Raw genomic sequence first — 25,804 nt, 5'->3', positions numbered from 1 at the left:
CTGCCTTCAGGCAGGATATTTACAGTCACTGTTTTTTCCCACATTTAAATTTTATTTAGATTATTTAGCCTTGTTTAGAAATAGTTTTCTTTCTGATTAATTTGTTTGATTGGAAATGTGCAATCCTGGTGTAATGGCTTGAATATTGGTGAGTTATTGTCTCTGTAAACTAATTCAATTCAATTCAAATTTTATTTGTATAGCCCATATTCACAAATTACAATTCATCTCATAGGGCTTTAACAGGGTGTGACATCCTCTGTCCTTAACCCTCAGCAAGAGTAAGGAAAAACTACAAAAAACCCTTTTAACAGGGTAAAAATATGTAGAAACCTCAGAGAGAGCCACATGTGAGGGATCCCTCTCCCAGGACGGACAGAAGTGCAATAGATGCCACGTGCAGGAGAACATCATCAATAATCAAAGTCTCTAGCAGCATTGATGAAGCACAGTCCATGCTCAGCAACCATCTAGACCACGATCCACCATCCAGACCAGACGCCACTTCAGTCCTCAGTCACCGTCCACCGCCGCCCACCAGGAGGACCCATCACAAGCCACCACTGCGGTCCTGGTCCACCACCCGTGCCCAATGCCAACGCGACACAGGGTCCGCCACCAGCACCACGATCAGCCCACATGACTCAGAATCCGCCACACTGGATCCAACACCGCGACCCCCGGTGCGCGATCCACAAACCGTAATCCATGGTGCGGCCACAGAGGCCCTGGATCTGCGGGTGATAAAGCAAAGGGATTCCGGGGAAGGGGGATAGGGATGGAGAAGAGGAAGGAGAAGCTGGAAAGAGAAGCTCCGTGTGTCATGTGTCATAAAATAGAACAAGTAACGTTCTGGCGCACTAATTAGCTCTAACTATAAGCTTTATCAAAAAGGAAGGTTTTGAGCCTACTTTTAAACGAACAGATGGTGACTGCCTCCCGAACTGAAAGTGGTAGATTATTCCACAGCCGAGGGGCTTGATGGCTAAAAGCTCTGGCTCCTACTCCACTTTTAGAGAATTTAGGGACGACAAGTAGGCTTGAATTCTGGGATCGGAGTGCTCTAGTGGGTTTATAAGGTATTAACAGCTCTTTAAGGTATACAGGCGCTATATTATTAAGGGCCTTGAAGGTGAGGAGGAGAATTTTAAATTCTATTCTAGATTTAACTGGAAGCCAGTGTAGCGATGCTAATATTGGAGAAATGTGCTCTCTTCTCTTTGTTCTCGTCAGGACACGTGCTGCAGCATTTTGGACAAGCTGTAGAGTCTTTAACGACTTCCTGCTGGAGCCTGATAATAATGAATTACAATAGTCCAGTCTCGATGTAACAAAGGCGTGGACTAGGACATGTCCGATTTTTTTGACGTTACACAAGTGAAAGAAGGCGGTCCTAGAAATTTGTTTTAAGTGAGAATTAAAGGACAAAACGGGTTAAGGTTAGAACCTGTTTTATCTGAGTTAACAAGCATAATGTTGCCTCAACGTGATCTTGATACGAACTCTTATATATATTTAGATTTAAACTTGTGATGGGTTTATCTGAATACAGATGACAAAGGAAATAAATAAAATAAAATTGTAATTCTAGCTTCTATTTAGAATCCACTATTACACAAGTATTGTAGTACAAAAAACAGGAGACCCTGGATGTGTGATCTGATTTTGGTGAGAAATACACTACTACTTTTGTAACATCCATTTTCGGTTTTGGTTTTGCACTTTGCAGACGGTCCCTGTGCTCTCGTCAGTCTGTACACTGATACGATGTTTTGTCTGTGTACAGATCGGAGGACGGCTCGTGTTGATTAAAGTAAGCGTGTAACCTGTTTTCTACCTTACTACGAGAGAGTGGCGCGTTATGGGATTTAAGAACGTTTCGCTCGTGACTTATTGGTCCTGGAAATTCAAATCTGCGATTATGTTTCCAGCTTTACCGAGATACTGATCCAGGAAGCGCGATCCTTTGAGTAAACACCCGCCCTTCGCTGTGAAATTAAACTGACTATAGAGGGAACCTACAGAATCTCATCATATTAATTGAAAGTGAGCAGACTAAATTTCTATATAACCTCTGAATGTTGCATAATAAAGAGCAGGAGTGAACCAGTACATGTCGCAGATAAATCGGCCCCATATATTTTCTGGAAACGAAACAGTGCAACAGATAGTGTTGTCTTGTATGACGTGTCCCTTAAACCTCTCATTACATTACATTTCATTTAACTGACGCTTTTACTCTGTCAGAGAACTCAACTGTGAACATGGTGTCAGGCAGTGTTGTGCAAGTTCACACCTCTCATGAACAAGTTCAAAGTTCAGTTCATACAAGTAAACATACACAGTTTACGTTCATAGTTCACCATTTAAATTCTGAACTAGTTCATAGTTCAGTTCATTTTATAGTTTTAAGGTGGAAAGTGAGATGTATCAATTTCTAAAATAAATGTTTTTTTAATTCTGTTTTATTATTGCTAATTTTGCCTGTTTATTTATTCATACCCTGTAAACAAAAGGTACAACAAAGCCTGCTATAAAATCAATTATAAGGCTAGACCTTAACTTCCATCATTTAAATTTATAAAATAAATGTGTGGAGAGAGGAAGTTATATGGAGGACAATACATGACTTAAGTATAAATAAATAAATAAATGTATACGTAAAGACAGAAATAAATAAATAAATTAAATAAATAAAAAAGGAATTAATACAGAAATAAATAAGTAAATATGTTAATAACAACAGAAATGTCTAAATAAATGTCTTAAATATATTTGCACATTTATTAATTCCCTGATGTATTTATTTTACGATTTCAGTTAGGCCCGCCTTTCTCATTAGCATGAGGACATTTTATTTATTTCCTTTTATTTCTGTATTTATTTTACATTTATTTTTTTATACATAAGTCATGTATGGTCCTCCATAATGTTCAGCTAAGTACACCATGTTAAATAAGTATTGAGATGTCCTGAGCGCAAAAACCCGCTGACTTTAATCCCACGGCACTCATGACACTGTTTCTCAAACACCGTCAGGTTAGAAGCAAACACTTGGTAGTAGTTAGTATCGGGTGTCTGTGCTGACTGTGTGTGGAAGCTGGGGGGAAGCTAGCTGCCTCCGTGTAGCTTCAAGCTGTTGCAGCTGTTGAACTAGCAACGCAGTTTGGAAACAAAACCGGAGTACCGCTGCGCTAAGACACAATAACGATAACATAAGCATTATGACCCACTGGGTGTCACCTTATTTCAGCAAAAACTGTCGCGTCATCAACAGCCTTTTTCTGTTAGTTGTCACGCTGTGTGAGCGTGGTGTGTTACAGTATCTTATTACAGCCAACAACTTACACCCTTATCTCAGATTCCACTGGATCTCACTGAAACGTTGAACCGTTTGCGAACTTTGAAAGGGAACAGAAATAAACATGAACTTTGGAGTGTGAGCAGAGCAATGGGTTGTTAAAGCTGAGCTGACTCCAGTGCTAGGTGTAATGATTATTGTTATCTGCCTCTGAAGACATTCAGTCATCCAGATCATGGTATATCCAAGTGCTAGAAAACAGGTCAATAGGACTTGATTAAGTTTCCTTGAGGTTACCTAAGCGGCTGGACCTACCCTGCTGTTGGTTTCACTGGGAGCTGTTGACACACTTGCCCCTGTGGGTCATATGTCCTAACGTGTGAACTTCCTGAGGAGGAGAGTCATGACTCTGTTGTATGTGGCTGAAAGGTTGTGTCTTAACCCTCCTCCTCTGCTCAGATATGTTTTTTCTAGTTTGACGTAGATAACTTCCTTCACTCCTCTTTAACAAATCTGTCTTTCCTGGCCATAATGTGGACTGTGTTTTCTTCAAATGAACGTCCATTGTCCTTTTAGATGAAGGCAGACTGCTGAGTGCTGACCTGAGCTGCCAGCTCTCCTGCGCTGTGCCATGCGTTAATGAAGAGGTTGTTTAGTTTCCCCAATGTAAAGGTCTCAGCATTCCTCACTACATTCAAATGCATGTTCCAGGTTGCTCTGCTTCTGTCTGGGTGTTTGGTCTTATGGGTGGACCAGCAGACAGTTAGAACTGAAGAAGCCTCTTGGATGACACATGGAACGTCTTCAAGAAACTCAACCAAGTCCAGTTTATCTATTTTTTTGCACTTGGATATTAATATTAATGTTACCACTCACCAAAATTAAAGAAAGACAGCCTTTATTAGATTAGCAGAAGTAATGTTGACAGGTCCCCTGCTGTTCTGTGTGGTTTGTAAATCTGAGTCCTCTTTGTTTCCAGATGTCACCTTCTTTTTGGGATTTAAAAATCATCTCCAGCCGAATCTCAGTGATGGTGACTTCAGCTCAAGAAAACTGACAACCTGCCGTTCAACATGAATCTGAGAAGTAAACATTTGGAGGCTGCATCTTTGTTGGTAAAGTTGCATCACACTGCTCCTCACCACCTACAGTTCTGTTCCTTTTTCCTCTCTCTGTCACTTATTAGCCGTTATGTAGACATGTCCTGTGGAGGATCTCCAGAGATTCGGGGGACTGACTTTCTCTGCAGTTTTCCTTTCACACATGCACAACGCAACAGGAGATTCTCCGCTCAGACAAGTTCACAACAACAACGTATTAATCCCTCTGCAGAGATCACATAATTTTGTCTACAGCACATCCTAACCGCTCTTGGCTCTTATCACAACAAATACTTTTGACATCTTTTTCAGTGACAGCACTTTTTCACCAAGAGATATATTTTCTTTGTTTTATTCATTTTTCCAAATGCATAATTGATTAATGAAAGAATACATATTTGGTCGTTTTAGTGTCCAGTCGTCTCCTCCTCTCCTCTCCTCTCCTCTCCTCTCCTCTCCTCTCTTCTCCTCTCCTTTATCAGTTATTGACTGTCAACATGTCAACCAAGTTTAACTAAGATGAAAACATTTGCCCCATCCTTGACAGATACTTTTGGTCAAAGTCTTCAGTGTGAATACGCTGACTTGTCATCCAACTGAGTATCAGATAGGAAATGAATGCTGTCCTCTTTGTCCCTCTGGTAAGATCCTGAAAGAGAATAATAGGCTAGAATGTTTTATGTCTTGGCTTCTTCTGTTGTAAGTAATAAAAATTAAAGTGCAGCACATGTTACAATGTTAGGTTATAACCTGTTCTTCTCAAGATGATTTGTCTTTGTTCAACAAACATCTCATGAAATTAAATAGTTTTCTTTAAAACAGGAAATCGTGTTAAAACACACTGCACGGAGTTCAGGAGCACTTCCTGTTTGCCCTGTGTGAATGACACCTTCATGAATCTTCCCACTGGACTTAACAAGTGTTTCCCCTGCACGACCTGTGGTCCAGGTAGATTTCTGTGTTGACATTTACTGTAGGTTTAAAATCAGTAAGGAGGCATGTTAGTGCAAGTCTTACAGTGTGTGAGCTGACAAGGAGCTGAGCTGTTCCGATGATGTTTTACGGTATCACTGTGTTAGTCTGATTAGAATAGTTTCCTGCATATTACTGATTTGGCATAGATAAAACTGAGATAGTGGATAAGGAGTCACAAGAGCCTCTTCTTGCATAGCTAGGTCATAAGACATTGCACATGATGAAGTTCATATTTTTAGTTCTTCTTTTTTACAGTCAAGTCATGAGACTCTGCTGTGCTCTGTGGTTTCTCTCAGTGGGACTTGAAGTAATGGCAGAAGTGAGACATTTTACAAAAGTCGGTTGTTCACTTCATATCTCCTTGTTACTGCCACCAGGAGATCAGTCAACTGTGTTGTATTTACAGCAGGTTTATCCTTCACCCTTGTAGACTTCAAGATTGGAACATTAATTTTATTTTATTTCCTATAGATGTAATAAGCACTAAAGATTAGCTTTAATGATATTTTGCCAGACAAAGAAGTCATAGTTACCTTCTCATTAATAAATAGTTGAGGAGTTTTGTATCTTCATATGTGCCCTCCTTCAAATGTATCCTCTATGTGTCGACAGATTCTGGTCTGAAGACAAACACTTCATGCACAGCAACAACGGATTCAGTTTGTGAACCTCTGGAAGGATTCTACTGTATAGACCGAATAGAGAACCACTGTGCAGCTGCACAGAAACACAAACAATGTCAACCAGGGCAGTACATCAAACACAGAGGTGCGTTTTCTAATACTGACTTAAAGATTTAAGCTTTCAAATCTGTAAAAAGCCATGAAGAACACAGAGCAGCTTATTTGAGCCATCCAGTCAATGAATTGTCAAGCGGATTTCAAATATTACAACTAAACGTTTTGGCATGGTGTTAAATGCGACACCCAGGGCAAGAGATGTGAATTTTTCATCCTGACACGTCTTTGCGTTGACTTCGAATGTAAGCTAGATGTTCGTTATAAAAGCACCATTAGGTACAGCATAAAACATGTCTAGACTTCAATAGGGTGAGGCCGATCAAACTTTCTGCATTCCTTTTTTGCTGAGAGTTGAGTACTCGTTCAGGTCACACAGTTCCATTCATAAAATGAGGCTCTGCGTTGTTCTGGCGTTCAGTGCATAAGTACCTGACCCCACATTTCACTCCAGTAAGCATATAAATTGTACCTGGAGCATGCACAGTCAATGTGTAAAGTCATCAGAAAGGACAAATACCACTTTTCTATATAATCCTAATATGATGTGTACACTAGTAACTGTGTATAGTTTGTGTTTGTACAGGAACAGCCCTCACAGACTCTCAATGCTCTGAATGCAGTGACGGATCATTTTCTGATGGGACACTTACGTCTTGTCGACCACACACACAGTAAGTAAAGAGTCCCACCAGACATGGACGTGCCTGGTTTCTTACACTAACAGTGAATCTGTGGTGCCTCTACATGGTCCTGTGAAAATGTTCCCCTGTCGTTCCAGATGTGAATCACAAAACCTTCAGCTGATTCAACCAGGAACAGCTTCAACTGACGCTGAATGTGGAAATTTAAAAAAGGACCAAGCTGCAATCATCGTTCCAGTGTTTTTTATGGGTCTTTTGGTGGTTGGTTCATTAGTCGCCTTTTTTTTGTGGAGAAAATATATTGCAGGTACGATGTGTGTGTGGTGGAAGAAAATTTTCTCATGGATGATAAGACCTCCGTCAAGTCATGATGTCGTTGATTTTGATTTTGTTTCTTTAACAGGAAAAAGATCAGCGCCCCTTTAACCAAGGGTAAGTTTGTTACTCTGTTTTTCACAGTATATGTTCTGACTGTGTATATGTTCTCTGCTTGATGACAATACTTGTTTGATGAAGGTAATTTGATTATTTTATTTAACATTTCACTAAAAGAGAAAGACAACCAGAAGCGAAACTGGAAATGCGGCAGGTGAGACAACAGGGTGTTCTTCGTTTAATTATTCATTTGTTGAGGACTGTCTACAGCCACTCCCAGACATGCCCCCCGGAGGATGTCTACAGAATTGGGTCCAGACTCTCGCTGGTGACAATCACCACTGCCACACTGGAGCCCAACGTGTGGCTCGACGCAGCCAGAGAAGCGGACCGGCAGGAGTGAGAACTCGTAAAGATGATGGAGGACCTGTAGGCCGCGTACCGGGAGGAGGGAGCAGCGACCAGACGTGAGCTGGAGGAGAGGGGGCTGATGCTGGCGGAGCGTCAGCTGGCCCTGTTGGGACCCGCACCCAACACTGGAGGCGACGGCGAGCAGGGCTCCAATTCTGCGTCCCCGCCCCGCTTCAGAGAAGTCAGCGGCCGGCGTGCCACCGATTCCACGCCCTCGTGTAGCGCTGAGGCTGGTGGAGGCCACATTTGTGATGGGGGTATGTTGAGGTGAGGGTTTGGGAGAGCACCTTCACCTGCACCACAGAGGAAAATCCTTATGTAAGAATACTTATGCACCCAACAGATGTCAACTTTTTTGTTCCACCATGTGTCACAATTAAGTGTAATTAGGTATTTTGCACCTTCAAAGTACTGTGCATATTGTGTTGATAAAATGGGAAAAAGTCTGTTTAAGTCTATTTGAATTCCAGTTTGTAACAGTACAAAATAGGAAAAAGTCCAAGTGGGGTGAATACTTATGCCAAGCACTATTGACAATGTGTTTTAACAGCTTGTTATATTACATGTTTTTTTAAATATGTCGAATAAATGTAATGGAGATTAAAATATAATAATTTTATATCAGAGTAGATGTATGAAGTAAAAAAGTTGGAATACAAAAGTGAAAGTGCTACATGATGTCAAATGAAAATTAATATTTGTGACATTTAGAAGTGTAAACTGTCCAGTCTGCAGAGGAGGAATTATCATGCTTATCTTGACGTGCATATGCTCTTCTCTTAAGGTCCAAGCAAGGCCAACTCTAGCCAGGTTTTGATAAACCATGTGTTGGCCATGTGCATGCACGTCAAAATAATTAATTGTAGAAAAGTAAATAAAATGTCCCTAAAAGACGCAGAAACCTGTGAGGTGTGTTTTTCTCCAGCAGAGCAACAGATAATCATTAAGCTTGATGAAGAATTCAAACTCTTATTCATCAAGAAAGGAAACACTCACACTCAACAAGGCGAAGGAGACGTCATGGCAGAAAACTTTCTTACAACAGATGAGGATTATACAACCACGTGTGAAAAATACAACTTATGAGGAGGGAGTGAACCCACAGACAGAGAAGAGAGAAGGAAGATTCTTAGCACTGATCTAACAAAGTGAGCAAAATGTCAATAGAATGAGAAGTTCCTGAATTTTATTACAAACTAAAGTTTTTCACAGGTGATGTAAATCTTTCTCCCCAGCCCACATTGTTTTCATTGTTTGCTTTAATAAATGAACTGTCAGATCCATAAAACTGAGAATATTTAGCTGTATAATATCAGATGTAGGGATGTGACATCACTACAATCATTTACTGTTAATTAGCCTGATGAGTTGAAGTATGTGTGAAGCCCATTTGACCCACTGACCTGATAACCCTCAGTGTTGCTGAGACTTGATGTAAGGACTGTATATGATGAACTTATTCTTTTTAGCCGGTTCTGATTCCAGCTCCGCTTCAAGTGTGTCTGCTGAAACACGGCTCGGACGACTTCTCTCACTCTTGATGTTCTTTAACAGTACAACATATGCCTCTGAAAGGCAAGAAAGGATAAGGGTGGGAATGCATGTGGTTCTACAAGAAGAAAGTATACAAAATGTAACAATGATAAGAATTATGGAAGGGATAAACAGTGCAACTTTACAATCAAAAGAACATTCAGGCTGAACATACACACTACGTAAATGCACATGCATGCACACTACACAAATCAATTTCACAATTATTTACAAATAAAAATCTGAAAAGTGTTGAGTGCATATGTATTCACCCCCTTTACTGTGAAACCCCTAACAAAGATCTGGTGCGACCAATTGCATTCACAAGGCCCATTTGCAAGTCACATAATTAGTTAATAGGGTCCACCTGTCTGCAATTTAATCTCAGTATAAATACACCTGTTCTGTGACTGACTCAGAGTTTGTTGGAGATCATTACTGAACAAACAGCATCATGAAGACCAAGGAGCTCACCAAACAGGTCAGGGATAAAGTTGTGGAGAAATATGAAGCAGGGTTAGGTTATAAAAGAATATCCAGAGCTTTGAACATCTCTCTGAGCACCATAAAATCCATCATAAGAAAATGGAAAGAATATGGCACAACCGCAAACCTACCAAGAGGAGGCCGTCCACCCAAACTGAAGAGTCGGACAAGGAGAAAATTAATCAGAGAAGCAACCAGGAGGCCCATGGTTACTCTGGAGGAGTTGCAGAGATCTACAGCTGAGGTGGGAGAATCTGTCCACAGGACGACTATTAGTCGTCTACTCCACAAATCTGGCCTTTATGGAAGAGTGGCAAGAAGAAAGCCATTGTTGAAAGGGATCCATAAAAAATCCCGTTTGGAGTTTGCCAGAAGCCATGTGGGAGACACAGCAAACATGTGGAAGAAGGTGCTCTGGTCAGATGAGACCAAAATTGAACTTTTTGGCCTCAATGCAAAACGCTATGTGTGGCGAAAACCCAACACTGCCCATCACCCTGAGCACACCATCCCAACAGTGAAACATGGTGGTGGTAGCATCATGCTGTGGGGATGCTTCTCTTCAGCAGGTACAGGGAAACTGGTCAGAATAGAGGGAAAGATGGATGGAGCCAAATACAGGGAAATCCTTGAAGAAAATCTGATGCAGTCTGCAAAAGACTCGAGACTGGGGCGGAGGTTCATCTTCCAGCAGGACAATGACCCTAAACATACAGCCAGAGCTACAAAGGAATGGTTTGGATTAAAGAATGTGAATGTCTTAAAATGGCCCAGTCAAAGCCCAGACCTCAATCCAATAGAGAATCTATGGCAAGACTTGAAGATTGCGGTTCACAGACGGTCTCCATCCAATCTGACTGAGCTTCATCTTTTTTGCCAAGAAGAATGGACAAACCTTTCCATCTTGTGCAAAGCTGGTAGAGACATACCCCAAAAGACTTGCAGCTGTAATTGCAGCGAAAGGGGGTTCTACCAAGTATTGACACAGGGGGGTGAATACTTATGCACCCAACAGATGTCAACTTTTTTGTTCTCATTATTGTTTGTGTCACAATCAAATTTATTTTGCACCTCCAAAGTACTATGCATGTTTTGTTGATCAAACGGGAAAAAGTTTATTTAAGTCTATTTGAATTCCAGTTAGTAACAGTACATAATGGGAAAAAGTCCAAGGGGGGTGAATACTTATGCAAGGCACTGTATAATGACGCAGATAATGCGCTGCACTCCTAATTACTACTGCGCCACACACCCAGTGTTGCCAAATCCTCAGTAAGGAATGTAGGTATTGGCTGTCCTAAAAGTCATAAGATGTCACTAAATGACGCAATCGGCTAATTTGCATAATTGTAATGGGCGCTGTATGATGTACAAAAAGTTTTTTTTTAAATCAGTTTTTTTCATATAATTATCTGGGAAATTCCGAGATAAGTTCTCAATAACATAAAAAATAAAAAGCCAAACTTTTTTCAAGTGAATGCAATATGCTTCCGTATTCTTCTGTTGATCCCGGTTTATTTATTTTTTATCTTGCCTGTGAAGTTTGGGTTCAGTTTCGCCACGTTCCACACTAGAGGTCTGGAAATATCTTGATTCTTAGATGCATCACGATGTGGACTCTGCATCGATGAAGAGACTGAACTAAATTTCTCATGTTTTCCTGTGACAGTGAAGATACATTGACACTTACTTCCCTCTGTGTAAGCCAGGGCAGGATCAGCGGCGGCTTTCCGCACGCGCGATTCATTTGCAGTCTGGAGGACGCGGACCATGGGTTTCCTCTCTGCTCTGACTGCAGCGGGGACTGCTGCGCTGTTTCCATCAAAGCAAACAGGAAGCTCCACTGTGAGAGCTGAGTCAGGCAACAGGAAGATAGGACAGAGAGACAGATAGGACTGAGACCAGAGTACACAGTGGCTTTGTCGAACTGCAGTTAACTTTGACATTTCACTAACAAACACTACATGAGCCCATTGTTACTTCATTGAGCTGCTGACTGATCGATCAGCAGTCAATGAATACAGTAAGATTTAAATATTTACAATTTGGTTTTCATTAGCACATAATTACTAAGAATGAGGGTTTCTTTACTTTAGAATGAGCCATTTATCATCTAAAACAATTAAAACATGAGCACTTTCAAGAATAAATAAGGATACATACAACAAAAGAGAGAAAAACAACCCCAGCTAATAAAAAAGCAGGGAAGTTCCCTACCTCACTAGAAGACAATCACAATTTTCAATGAATCAGACACCAGTGTCACCAATTAACACTCACAATTACAGAAGACCAAGCAGAAATACAGACAGAACATTTACAGCAAAAGAAATCTAAAATTAATAGTGATTAAAATCTAACTGTCCTTCTGTGTTTTGTCATAGTTCTCAAATGTTACAGTCTCTTACACTTCTGTACCATGAGGTGGTCTTCTCTCCTTCTGCTCTCTTTCCTCTCTGGTGTGATGGTGGTTCGGGGGGGCTCGGACTTTAGAGTCTGTGCCTTCAACCTCCATCACTTTGGGGATTCCAAGTTTAAGAAGAGCACTGTCATGCACACTCTTACCAGGGTAAGACTAAGTCCGATGGTTTACCTGATATAGTCTTACATTTATATTTCTTATCTATGTCTTGAACATGATGGGTAAATTATCTTATTTATTCTCTTTTAGATAATAGCCCTCGAATTACTGTGTTATTATTTGGTATGTACAGTGTATAAGTAAATTACTGTCTGGACTTTTTTGAGCCTTACTGGATGTTCAGTATGAATAATAGTTTTCAACAAATGACAAGTCAATGTTTTTACCAGTTTCTTGATAAGCATCCATGATTTCAGATGAGCTCTTTAGTGACAGTACTAACAAGCAAGACAAGACACTTGACATGTAGCAGCAAACACCTTTAGTACACTGAAGCACTCATAGTATGCTGGAAGAATACCTTTTCATCGTTTTTTTCTATATTATGTATCTGTTCCAGATCATCGCTCGCTGTGATGTGTGTTTGCTTCAGGAAGTGAGAGATAATAAAGAAAAAGCTTTACCAATGCTGCTTATATCGTATCTTTCCCGCAGTAGTGTCTTGTCGTAGTCGATGTTCGAAGAGTGGAGACGCGGACCCAGTACTTACAAGTATAATGTTTATTACACAAGAGTATTATAGGTCAGGACGAGTTTCTAGAAAACTCGGAGATAACATACAAGCCGAATAGTGAAAATCCGCCTTGCCTCTGCAAGGCAAGAACTTATATAGGGGAGTTGTTTACCACAAACCTAGAGATATAATGACGTCGCACAACCGGGCCTTCTGCCTAAATTTGGGAATGTGTCGTATCTTAAGATTTAAGGACCCGCTGAAAACCATCTCTCCTCTCTTTATTCCATAGGCAGTTCAAGGATAGTTCAGACAAAGAGAAACACACTGAATACATCTGGAGATAATACTTAAAGGTTTGAACTTAACATTCAAGGCGCCTTAAGATATTAACATGTCATTATGATCTATACCTATGCTAGAGAAAATCATTAGCTGGATTTAACATACCATTTATTGTTTGTATCTGTGCTATGGATATCTATTAGCTAAGGGAATATACTACATATCCATCAAACAATTTAGACAGGAAAATTCTGTCACGGTCCCTCTGCCTCGGGTGACCATACATAGTATTCCTACACCACTCAAATGAGAAATTTTAGCAAATTGTGTAAGGAAATGACTTTAAGCAAATACATATGGAACTCTCAGCAAATAAAAACAAAATAATGTCCAAGGTCAGGCTGGTCGACCCATCGCTCCTCCCAATGGACCTTTTCCTTCCTAACACCACTGTCCCTAACCATCGAGAAAAAGAAAACATCTGAGGTCCCAGTATATTTACCTAATAACAGAAAATATAATTTTCCAAGTAATTAACACACAGAATATAATTCACTTTTAATAATACTCATGCAATATATATTTAAGAGAAAACACAAAATATAGAACACTGCAGTCTCTCAGCAGCATTGACTCCCAGTTGTAGTATTGATGACGTGTTGAATCTGGATATTGTATCATTGTTCAGAGTCCATCAGTCCATTGGTATTGTTCATGTCTGAAGTGTCTGAATCCATTCAACACATCGGAGTCCCTGAACATTCACCACTCTCATAGTTGTCTTCCCCCAATATGTTCTAGAATGAAAGAGAAGAAAAGAAAACCAGTATCTTTGCATACAAAACAGATACAAATTAAAAAAGATCAATACAGATTAACACTCTATAAGGAAATTGTGAAATTATAAGTCACATTAATCCATTTCCCCCCTGGAAACACATCATTAATGTAATGAGAAACTATGAACTTGCTAAAAGATTTTAAGTATTTGGAACAAATGAAGCACACTGTTGTACTGCGACATTGACAACTTAGAAATCTGAGAAGAATCACAAATCATGTCATCCTCCGTTCTTTCTTTCGCTGATGTTTCTTCAATATTCTCCTCCTCCATATCAGAATCAGAATCAGAAGTATTTTATTTCGAAGTAGGTTTACACCTACAAGGAATTTGCTCTGGTTATCAGTGCATACAATGAACATAGAAACATAAAACGCAATAAATACAACATACATAGGAAAAGCAATAAAAAATAGAAAACCAGTATATATTTACTCACTGTTTACTTCTTATTTACTCACTTTTTTCCAATATTTATACAAAATAGCATTTATTTTGACATCAACATTTCTGAATAAAAATATATGAAAGATAAAAGATATAAAAAGTGAAGTAAAAAATGAAATGATGAATGCAAAGCAGTAAACAGTGTCCGATTGCAATATGCAATGTAATACAGTATAATATAATATGAGATAATGTGTTTTTATTAATTTAACACATCCTTGAGGTGTGGGGGTGGAATAAAGGTCAGAGTCAGGTGGGGGTCCCGGGCCTTGTTGATGAGGCCAACGGCAGCCAGGAAGAAGCTGGTCTTGTGGCGGGCGGTTTTTGTCCTGATGGACCGCAGCCTCCTGCCCGAGGGAAGAACCTCAAAGAGTTTGACCCGGGTGGGAAGGATCAGCCACAATCTTGCCTGCACGCCTCAGGGACCTTGAGGCAAACAGGTCCTGTAGAGATGGCAGATTGCAGTCGATTAACTTCTCAGCAGAACGCTGCAGCCTCCTTTTGTCGTTTGCGGTGGCAGCAGCGAACCAGATGGTGATGGAGGAGGTGAGGATGGACTCGATGATGCAGGTGTAGAAGTGCACCATCATTGACTTTGGCAGGTTGAATTTCTTCAGCTGCCGCAGGAAGATCATCCTCTGTTGCCCTCTTTTGGTGATGGAGCTGATGTTCAGCTCCCATTTGAGGTCCTGGGAGATGATGGTGCCCAGGAAGCGGAAGGACTCCGCAGTGACGACTGGGGCGTCTCTCAGGGTGATGGGGGTGTGTGGGGCTGGGTTCCTTCTGAAGTCCACAACCATCTCCACTGTTTTCAGCGCGTTGAGCTCCAGGTTGTTCTGGTCACACCAGGTCACCAGATGGTCAATCTCCCACCTGTAGGTGGACTCGTCCCCATCAGAGATGAGCCCAATGAGGGTGGTGTCATCCGCGAACTTCAGGAGTTTGACGGACTGGTGACTGGAGGTGCGGCTGTTGGTATACAAGGAGAAGAGAAGAGGTGAAAGAACACAGCCTTGAGGGGAACCGGTGCTAATAGATCTGAATTCAGAGACATACTTACCCAGCCTTACGCGTTGCCTCCTGTCAGACAGGAAGTCTGTGATCCACCTGCAGGTGGAGTCAGGCACACTCAGCTGGGAGAGCTTCTCCTGTAGCAGATTCGGAATGATAGTGTTGAAGGCAGAGCTGAAGTCCACAAACAGGATCCTGGCGTAGGTTCCTGAGGAGTCCAGGTGCTGGAGGATGAAGTGAAGGGCCATGTTGATTTCATCGTCTACAGACCTGTTGGCTCTGTAGGCAAACTGCAGGGGGTCCAGGAGAGGGTCAGTGATGGCTTTGAGGTGGGACAGAATGAGGCGCCTGTATGCAGGAATCAAATGGACCATGACATGGTCCGAGAGTCCCAGTGCAGCCCGGGGGACGGCGTGATAAGCACTGCTTACTGTGGTGTAACAGTGATCCAAAATGTTCTCCTCTCTGGTCGGGCATTTAATAAATTGTTTATATTTGGGAAGTTCACGGGTGAGATTTCCTTTGTTAAAGTCCCCGAGGACAATAACTAAGGAGTCCGGGTTAGTCCGCTCCACACACAGTATCTGATCAGCGAGCATGCGTTGTGCCTCTTGCACGTTAGCCTGCGGTGGGATGTAAACACCGACCAGAATGAATGAAGCGAACTCACGGGGGGAGTAGAAGGGTTTGCAGTGAATGAAAAAACATTCCAGATCAGGAGAACAGTGCTGTTGAATCACTGTCACATCGTTGCACCAGCCAGAGTTAATGTAAAAGCAGATACCTCCACCCTACGTCTTGCCGGAGAGCTCAGTGTTGCGGTCCGCTCGGAAAAGTTGGAACCCAGCCAGCTGCAGCGCAGAGTCCGGTACAGATCCACACAGCCACGTCTCCGTGAAGCACAGCACGGAAGATGAGGAGAAGTCTCTGTTTTTACTAACTAGTAGCTGGAGTTCGTCCAGCTTGTTGCAGAGTGAGCGTACTTTGCAGAGGAAAATACCCGGAAGCGCTGTGCGAAGTCCCCGCTGGCGGAGACGCACAAGAGCGCCGGTGTTCCAGTTTAACTGGCGGGCATGGCTTCTGGCGACATTCAAGATGTTGAGGCTGTTTTTCAGAGCCGGTGGCAGATTCGTCATTTTCACAAAGCGCCTGTGTGTGAAGTGCGGTGATCTACTGAAGGTCTTGCTGAAATAAAAATCCTACAAAAACCCTTCACGAGTTCATGTGTCTGTGTCAGCATCACGTTGAGACCGCAATATACATTTAAATGGTAAAAAAAAAAAATAGTACAAAAACCTTGAACGGGATGCGAAACAACAAGCTGAAGCACTATAAGCTTCTAGCCTGATGACGATCTTACTACGCCACCGAGTCGCTGATATTTACATCGCGCTTTAGATAAATGTCTTGTTCTTTGCTTTGTCAGCTGTATATCACCAGATGTGCTTTAAGGTAACGCCCATGTCATCTGGTGATAGTCCGAACACAGAATAAACGCTTTAAACGTAATACCAGGCTTTACAAATCTGACGCTCCTCTTCATAGGAGACACAGGGAGCATTGAAGAACACACACGCGTCACCAGCTCCACTCGAAGTGCTTTTGTTTGTCGCTGGTGATCATTACAGCGCGCACACACCAAACAACAGGTCCATGTAAACATCCCTCACGTCAACAAGGCGGAAGCTCGAGCGGTGTTTTCATGAGTTAAGTTGGTGAACGTGCTTCTAATGGACGAGTGAAGCTTCACGTGTCCTCCTGTCGCTGCTGGTTAAAGTCAGCGGACGGGATTTTAAAAGATGTTCTCGTTATTGTCGATGATAAGGTTCTTCATGAGAGAATGAAAACAACCCAACCGCTCATCACAGAACGGGTGTGTTGGTTTTTCGTAGTTTCTGTAATGCAAGTGTTGTTTATCTGTGTGAAATCAACAGATGATCTGTCCGAAGTGTGTTGTCAACATGACACATGTGTAACCGTAAACTCAGAGTTATCGGTCACACGTCACACATTTGGACACCGCTGTGCCCGTGTGCTTACCACACGCATCATCTGTTGATTTCAACTCGTGAAGGGTTTTTGTAGGATTTTTATTTCAGCAAGACCTTCAGTAGATCACCGCACTTCACACACAGGCGCTTTGTGAAAATGACGAATCTGCCACCGGCTCTGAAAAACAGCCTCAACATCTGGAATGTCGCCAGAAGCCATGCCCGCCAGTTAAACTGGAACACCGGCCCATTTACCTCTCCTCCGCCGCTTCACCGTGTGAACAAAGGTGATCGCACCTTTGACCAGAATGTCCAAAATATTGGTAGATGAGGCAATAAAAGTCAGTAATAATTTATCAAAAGTTATGTCCCTGATGTTCATGAGCATCTCTCTGGTGAAAGAGCTCCTGGTTTTTAGGCAGAAAATTTAACTAACTAACAAAACAAGACAAAACATCGCGCACCAAATCACCCAAGCAGCCTTACGCGGCGCCATCTTTCAATATTCTGTCCAGCTGTTGCACTCACAGGCAAACAAGGTTTGCGCTTGATCAAAAGCTAACTCTTGGTAGGAGATGACTGGATCCACAGATGGTGGCTGGAACGATTGTAGCTGTACCTGGTTCAGCTGTGAGTGTAGTAATGATTGATCTAGTGGAGCCTGATTCTGTAAAACCAGAGCTTGCTTATTAATTTTCTTATTATCCACCAGTTGTATTTGAGTTTTCTAAGAACCTCTTGGTCTTGTTGTTTCTGATCATGCTCCTTTGTCCTATACAGCACCACATTATGGGCTATATCATCTGTATAAACACCTTTTTCCAAGCTTCCCAGACCAACCACCTCTACCAGTTTGCTCCTCACTGTTAGGGGCAACCCCTTCTGTATTTTGGCTCTCAAAATTGACTGCTCCATTTGATTCAAGTCAGGGTCATTTCCTGGGACATTTCTCCAAACTTGATGAGCTCTTGAAACATAGGCTCTTGGGTTTTCTTCCTATCTCAGTGGTTCAATAAGAATGTTGTCAGGATGTAAATTTGTCGGAAAGGCCTCTTTAAGCGCTCTACACACTCAACCTCTATTTGCACAAAACATCTCTGAATCATTCACAGCAGTTCCCACATATTGATCAAGTCCAGCTTTCTGTAGAATATCTCCCATAGCATGAACTCCAAGGAGATTAGCCAAGAGTCTTTTAATATCTCCCATGGCAAGTTGCTCTCCCACCATGATCTCTTCCAACTTCGAAATCCAAGAATGTGCTCCATCTTGAAAGATGGGTGACTTCTCAATTATGCTTGACATATCTGTATTCTGCAAGGCTTATACTCCAAATTCTGCCCTCGGACGACCACAGGAAGCATTTTCTTGAGTGTCAACTGTTTTCTTGGGCTTAGATTGTTTTTCATGACTGATAGTTTAGAGCCTTCTTTCTGCAGCTTTTCCCTCTGGGTTTGCTACTCCTCTACCTGGTTCATCAGTGTTATTTGTCTTTCTGTTTGTCTCGTATTGTCTATGTCCCTAGCTTTCTTATCGTTTGCAGCTTTGATCAATTTCTGTCCCTCAATTTCAAACAACTGGAGAATGTCAAGCTCCAATTGTCTCTTTCTGCTGCGTTTTTGCCCCTTTTTACCCCTCTTTTGCTCAGCCTTGTATGTAGACACAAGCTCTCACATTATTCTGATTACATCTGGGTTCATAGTCCCCTCTACCGGCCATGGACGGTCAATTTTAGGCCAGCGTTGATGCCATTTCTTTGATATCTTTGAAACGTAAGCGATGTCTGTAACTAAAGGATTATTTTTCTGTACCACATCAACAGGAGTAATTGGTTTTGGACTTTGAGTCTCCTTTTTCCACATAGTAGCAGCTTACTCTTGTTCCCTTATTGTAAATTAAAGAATGATTGCTAAAATGTAAAGCTACTTAAAGCTGTTTAATATTGTATCATTTAAACCAATTAACCAATTAGCAACACACCAATTAACCAATCAATTGTCAATTAATTAATCAATAAATTACTTAAACACCAAATCAATTAAATCATCAAATCAATCAATCACCTGGTAAAGCCACTAATTCATCACAGTCAATACAAAATGATGTCGATTCAACAACTGTGAAGGAAACAAAAACAACACAACACAAAAGTCCCCTTCTAATTATGGAGGACCATACATGACTTAAGTAAAAATAAATAAATGTATAAATAAATACAGAAATGAATAAATAAATAAAAAAGGAAATAAATAAATTAATACAGAAATAAATAAATAAATATGTTAATACCAAAAGAAATGTCAAAAGAAATGTCTTAAATATATTTTAACATTTATTTTTTCCCTGATACATTTCCTTTTCATTTGCAGTGTCCTTATGCTAATGAGAAAGGCGGGCCTAACTGCAGTCGCATGCAGGATTGGTCACAGGAGTGTAATGATCCAGCCCTACGTCTGCCTCTCAACGCTGACTGGTGTCCAGTAGCTGTAGTTTCTGTTTCCTCCTCCTCCTCTCGGCTCGCTCATTGTGCTCAGTAGAACACGAGACGTGACGCTCACAGTCAGGACTACTGACACCTAAATCATCCCAATAAAAAATAACCTTAACTAACCCTCTGAACTTGAACTAGTTCATTTTAAGTGTGAGCTGGCTCAACGCTGCAAACAGCTACTGGACACCAGCATTGAGAGGCAGAAGTAGTAGGGCTGGATCATTACACTCCTGTGACCAATCCTGCATGAGACTGCGGTTAAGCCCGCCTTTCTCATTAGCATAAGGACACTGCAAATGAAAAGGAAATGTATCAGGGAAAAAAAAATTAATGTTAAAATATATTTTAGACATTTCTTTTGACATTTCTTTTGGTATTAACATATTAATTTATTTATTTCTGTATTAATTAATTTATTTCCTTTTTTATTTATTTATTTATTTCTGTATTTATTTATACATTTATTTATTTTTACTTAAGTCATGTATGGTCCTCCATATCTAATATTTGAACAAGATCAAGCACTTCCACAAGTGACTGGATGTCACCAACTTTGCTCTTAATTGCAGCAAGACAATCACCCAATATTTATCTCAAATCGTCAAACAATCACAATATTGAATCTCCAACACAGCTCAGATCAGAATAAACCACGCTCAAACAGTAAAACTTGCATTTGCAACTCTCAGTTGAGTTTAAACCAAACAATCCTATTCCGTTAGTTAATTAAATGCTTTAACTGGTCAGTCCGTTGCCAATCCTCATATCTTGTTGTGACTGACTACAGCATGTAGTCTTTCATGTATGTGTAAACAGATGAATGTGCTCAATTTATATTCTTATAATAGCTCATAAATGAAAGCAGGTTAAAATGTTTATCAGCAATATTACCTATAGATGAAAACACATACAAATATGTAAAATTCAGGTTTTTGCTAAAGAGTTTGTGGATAAAACTGTACCGGCCTTGATCAGACTGAAGACAGGGGCTGCACATGCAGTTGTCAGCAAGCCTCAGTCCGTGATGCACCGGCCAGTTGCCTTCTCGTCTCTCCACCTCAATTCCCACTCATCATAAGGGAAAAGAAACAGATCATGATTTAGTATCTTATGAGAAATTCAATATGATTTGTACACATTTGAACCCGTTATCTGGGAGATAAGCAATAAAATGAGTCCGACAGCTTTCAGGTCATACACAGCTGAGATCATTAAAACAGTCATAAACTATTTGGACAGTTTGTATATGTATGTAGATACCTTTCCCCCCTTTTGTCATTAATTGACAACTTAAGGGAAAGCACCACACTAAAATACATCAAGTCATATCTATTCAAAATGCATCAACTATAATACCGTAGGAGAAATCAAACTGCTGTTGTGGTAGACACAGTTATACGCCTTTGTCAACCAGTGCTGTAAAGTTTCAGCCAACATCCTTTCTAAACATGATTCATCTCATGCGTTAACTTTCATTATCAGAGAAAGTTTGAGACAGATAGTGGCTGGTGAGTCGCTGTTTTTGTTGCTGAATTCACTCTGGGCCATTATTATAAGTATGAGCATTACACTTGCACTAGTTATCTGCCAGCAGTCAGATCAACAGATGTTTTTTCTCCCTCAAATACCAGTCGTAATTTCATACCATGCATCAACCATGTATACTTTAGTTTATTTCATTCTAATAATATCTTTAAAGTTCTCAATATTGTATTATTTATTCACAGCTGTATCAATAACTTCTTTCGTAAAGCAGTTTAACTGTTTGATTTCATGTGCAGTCTGTGCACCGCACATGTGTCATTTCCAGTGAGGAAAAGCAGACATGTTAATCTTATTTATATCCGCCCGTAGTGTAGAATATGGATACTCTTACTAAAAACATATTGGTCACTAATCAATGCAAACAATTTCCTCACGTTATCAATCAATCAATCAATCAAATTTTATTTGTATAGCCCTTATTCACAAATTACAATTCATCTCATAGGGCTTTAACAGGGGTGTGACATCCTCTGTCCTTAACCCTCAGCAAGAGTAAGGAAAAACTACTAAAAAAACCCTTTTAACAGGGTAAAAATACGTAGAAACCTCAGAGAGAGCCACATGTGAGGGATCCCTCTCCCAGGACAGACAGAAGTGCAATAGATGCCACGTGCAGGAAAACATCATCAAGATTAAAGTCTTCAAGATTAAAGATTAAAGTCTCTAGCAGCATTTGATGAGGGTAAGCATCCCGAAGGACAACCCCAACATCAATCAATCAATCAAATTTTATTTGTATAGCCCATATTCACAAATTACAATTCATCTCATAGGGCTTTAACAGGGTGTGACATCCTCTGTCCTTAACCCTCAGCAAGAGTAAGGAAAAACTACAAAAAACCCTTTTAACAGGGTAAAAATATGTAGAAACCTCAGAGAGAGCCACATGTGAGGGATCCCTCTCCCAGGACGGACAGAAGTGCAATAGATGCCACGTGCAGGAGAACATCAGCAATAATCAAAGTCTCTAGCAGCATTGATGAAGCACAGTCCATGCTCAGCAACCATCTAGACCACGATCCACCATCCAGACCAGACGCCACTTCAGTCCTCAGTCACCGTCCACCGCCGCCCACCAGGAGGACCCATCACAAGCCACCACTGCGGTCCTGGTCCACCGCCCGTGCCCAATGCCAACGCGACACAGGGTCCGCCACCAGCACCACGATCAGCCCACATGACTCAGAATCCGCCACACTGGATCCAACACCGCGACCCCCGGTGCGCGATCCACAAACCGTAATCCATGGTGCGGCCACAGAGGCCCTGGATCTGCGGGTGATAACATGCCATGCAGTCCCGCTGCAATCACAGTCCATGGTCAGCAACCAGCAGGACCATGATCCACCATCCAGACCAGAACGCCACTCCAGTCCACAGTCACCGTCCACCGCCACCCACCACGAGCCGCCGCCGCGGTCCTGGTCCAATGCCCGTATCCGATGCCAACGCGACACAGGGTCTGCCACCACCACCACGATCAGCCCACACGACACAGAATCCGCCACACAGGGCCGCCACCACCACCACGACCAGCCCAAACGACACAGAATCCGCCACACTGGATCCACCATCGCGACCCCATGTGCGCGATCAACAAACCGCAATCCATGGTGCGGCCACAGATGCCCTGGATCTGCGGGTGATAAATCAAAGGGATTCCGGGGAAGGGGGATAGGGATAGGGATGGAGAAGAGGAAGGAGAAGCTAGAAAAAGAAGCTCTGTGTGTCATGTGTCATAAAATAGAACAAGTAACGTTCTGCCGCACTAATTAGCTCTAACTATAAGCTTTATCAAAAAGGAAGGTTTTGAGCCTACTCTTAAATGAACAGATGGTGTCTGCCTCCCGAACTGAAAGTGGTAGTTTATTCCACAGCAGAGGAGCTTGATGGCTAAAAGCTCTGGCTCCTACTCTACTTTTAAAGACTTTAGGGACGACAAGTAGGCCTAAATTCTGGGAGCGGAGTGCTCTAGCGGGTTTATAAGGTACTAACAGCTCTTTAAGGTAAAATGGCGCCATATTATTAAGGGCCTTGAAGATGAGGAGGAGAATCTTAAATTCTATTCTAGATTTAACTGGAAGCCTGTGTAGCGATGCTAATATTGGAGAAATGTGCTCTCTTTTCTTTGTTCTCGTCAGGACACGTGCTGCGGCATTTTGGACAAGCTGTAGAGTCTTTAACGACTTACTGCTGGAGCCTGATAATAATGAATTACAATAGTCCAGTCTCGATGTAACAAAGGCGTGGACTAGTTTTTCTGCATCTTTTTGCGAAAGGACATGTCTGATTTTTGAGATATTACGCAAGTGGAAAAAGTGTGGTGGTTCTAGAAATTTGTTTTAAGTGACTATTAAAGGACAAAACAGGATCGAAGATCACTCCCAAGTTCCTGACTGTTTTGTTGGAAGCAAGGGCAATGTCGTCTAGCGCAGCTATATCATTAGATAATGTATCTCTAAGGTGTTTGGGGCCAAGTATTATAACCTCTGTTTTGTCTGAGTTTAATAGGAGAAAATTGCGGGTCATCCAGGTTTTTATGTCCTTGAGACATGCTCGAAGGTTAGTTAATTGATTACTTTGTTCAGGTTTTATTGATAAGTATAACTGGGTGTCATCCGCATAGCAGTGGAAATTTACCGAGTGTGTCCTGATAATGTTTCCTAGTGGAAGCATATATAATGAGAATAAAATTGGGCCGAGCACAGAGCCCTTTGGAACACCATGGTTAACTTTGGTGCGCACAGATGACTCATCATTAATTTGCACGAATTGGGGGCGATCAGAAAAGTACGATTTAAACCAGTTAAGGGCGGTTCCATTAATGTTAATTAACTGTTTGAGTCTTTGTAATAGAATATGATGGTCAATTGTGTCGAATGCTGCACTGAGATCTAACAGAACGAGGACAGACACAAGACTTTTGCCAAGGCTGTCTCTGTACTGTGATTGGCTCTAAACCCCGACTGAAAGTTTTCATATATATTATTTTCCTGGAGAAACTCACACAGCTCATTAGCTACCACTTTTTCTAAGATTTTAGACATGAAGGGGAGATTAGATATTGGTCTGTAATTGGCTAAAACCTCTGGGTCTAGAGTGGGTTTTTTGAGAAGGGGTTTGATTACTGCTATTTTAAAAGACTGTGGTACATAACCTGATGATAATGACAGATTGATTGTATTAAGTAACGAACTATCAATTAGGGGCAGAATTTCTTTAAGTAATTTTGTAGGAATGGGATCTAAAATACAGGTTGTTGGTTTAGAACCTGAGATTAATTTGGTAAGCTGATCACAGGTGATCAGAGAGAAGCTGTCTAAGTAATGGGTAGGATTCTCAGCCGTTTCTGAGATCTCTGTTGTTGGGAGGGTATTAGTGCCAATTGAGGGCAGGAGATGGTTGATTTTATTTCTAATAGTTAGAATTTTATCATTAAAAAAGGTCATAAAGATATTGCTATTTAGGGATGGAGGAATACTGGGTTCGGTGGAGGTGTGACTCTCTGTCAGCCTGGCTACAGTGCTGAAGAGAAACCTGGGGTTGTTTTTATTCTCTTCTATTAGTTTTGAATAGTAGGCAGCTCTTGCCTTGTGGAGAGCCTTTTTATATTCTTTAACACTATTCTTCCAGTCTATGAGGTTTTCAACATGGTTACTGGAGCGCCACTTCCTTTCTAGTTTTCTTGATAATTGTTTTAACTCATTTGTCTGGGAATTATACCACGGAGCTAATTTACTATGTTTGACATTTTTCTTTTTTAGAGGGGCTATTGAGTCTAATGTTAATCGTAATGAGTCTGCAGAGCTATCGACGAGGTGGTCGATCTCAATGGAGCTCGGGTTTTTAAAGAATTTGTTCTTTATATCTACGGATAATATGGGTTTAAATGTAATTGGAATTATTTCCTTAAATTTAGCTACAGCACTATCAGGTAGACATCTAGAAAATGAGTTTTTTATTATTGGCCTATATTCAGATATTGAAAAATCGAAGGTTATTAAATTATGGTCTGATAGAACTGGATTGCGCGGATGTACTGTTAAATGTTAAATTCCGACACCGTACGATAATATAAGGTCAAGTGTGTGGTTACAACAATGAGTAGGTTGGTGTACACACTGACTGAAACCAATTGAGTCTAGTATTGAACTAAATGCTACGCTACGGCAATCTTTCTTATTGTCAACATGTATATTAAAGTCACCAACAATAATAATTGTATCGGTCTTTAGGACTAAGTTTGATAAAAACAGTATAAGCCCTGGGAGCACGGTAAACTACAGCAAATATGACTGGCTGTTGGTGTTTCCTGGATTGGCGTGGAAGACTAAGAACCAGACATTCAAATGATTGGTAGCTGAGTTTAGGTTTAGGATTAATTGATAGACTGGAGTTAAAAATAGCAGCAGCTCCACCTCCTCGTCCAAATTCTCTGGGAACATGTGAATTTATATGACTGGGGGAGTAGATTCATTTAGACTGACATATTCATCAGGATGCAGCCACGTCTCAGTGACGGATAATAAATCTATG

The 25,804-nt window shown here is 41.2% G+C and overlaps 3 protein-coding genes across 4 annotated transcripts in view; all 3 read left to right on the top strand.

Moving 5' to 3' along the window:
• dnase1l1 (deoxyribonuclease I-like 1) overlaps positions 1–25,804 on the top strand; it is a 53,927-nt gene that overhangs the window by 25,829 nt on the left and 2,294 nt on the right. The window lies entirely within an intron of this gene.
• LOC133956300 (tumor necrosis factor receptor superfamily member 14-like) overlaps positions 1,768–25,804 on the top strand; it is a 41,437-nt gene continuing 17,400 nt past the window's right edge. The window contains exon 1 of the mRNA XM_062391225.1: positions 1,768–1,813. The gene's annotated coding sequence lies outside the window, so the exon portion shown is untranslated. The remainder of the gene's footprint in view (positions 1,814–25,804) is intronic.
• LOC133956301 (tumor necrosis factor receptor superfamily member 14-like) lies at positions 1,812–8,430 on the top strand. 2 transcript variants are annotated; one of them, XM_062391230.1, is made up of 9 exons: positions 1,813–2,046; positions 4,281–4,416; positions 4,949–5,042; positions 5,224–5,349; positions 5,989–6,144; positions 6,700–6,787; positions 6,895–7,064; positions 7,161–7,189; positions 7,403–8,429. In XM_062391230.1, exons 2-8 carry the CDS (start codon positions 4,375–4,377, stop codon positions 7,181–7,183), a joined length of 699 nt encoding a protein of 232 aa, XP_062247214.1. In that variant the 5' UTR covers positions 1,813–2,046; positions 4,281–4,374; the 3' UTR covers positions 7,184–7,189; positions 7,403–8,429. The 2 variants fall into 2 exon arrangements, with proteins under 2 accessions (XP_062247213.1, XP_062247214.1); XM_062391229.1 differs by having other exon boundaries at positions 1,812–2,046; positions 7,161–8,430.

Source organism: Platichthys flesus, chromosome 7 (genome assembly GCF_949316205.1).
Source record: "Platichthys flesus chromosome 7, fPlaFle2.1, whole genome shotgun sequence".
NCBI lineage: Eukaryota > Metazoa > Chordata > Actinopteri > Pleuronectiformes > Pleuronectidae > Platichthys > Platichthys flesus.
Note: the sequence above shows the minus strand (reverse complement) of the source record. Positions and strands in the feature narration are given on the sequence as shown.

Excerpts from the sequence above, each read along its gene's own strand:
- LOC133956301 (XM_062391229.1), top strand. The coding sequence starts at position 4,375 with ATGAATCTGAGAAGTAAACATTTGGAGGCTGCATCTTTGTTG. Across the intron at positions 5,350-5,988 it reads CTGCACGACCTGTGGTCCAG|ATTCTGGTCTGAAGACAAAC; the intron begins GTAGATTTCTGT and ends ATGTGTCGACAG. Across the intron at positions 6,145-6,699 it reads GCAGTACATCAAACACAGAG|GAACAGCCCTCACAGACTCT; the intron begins GTGCGTTTTCTA and ends GTGTTTGTACAG.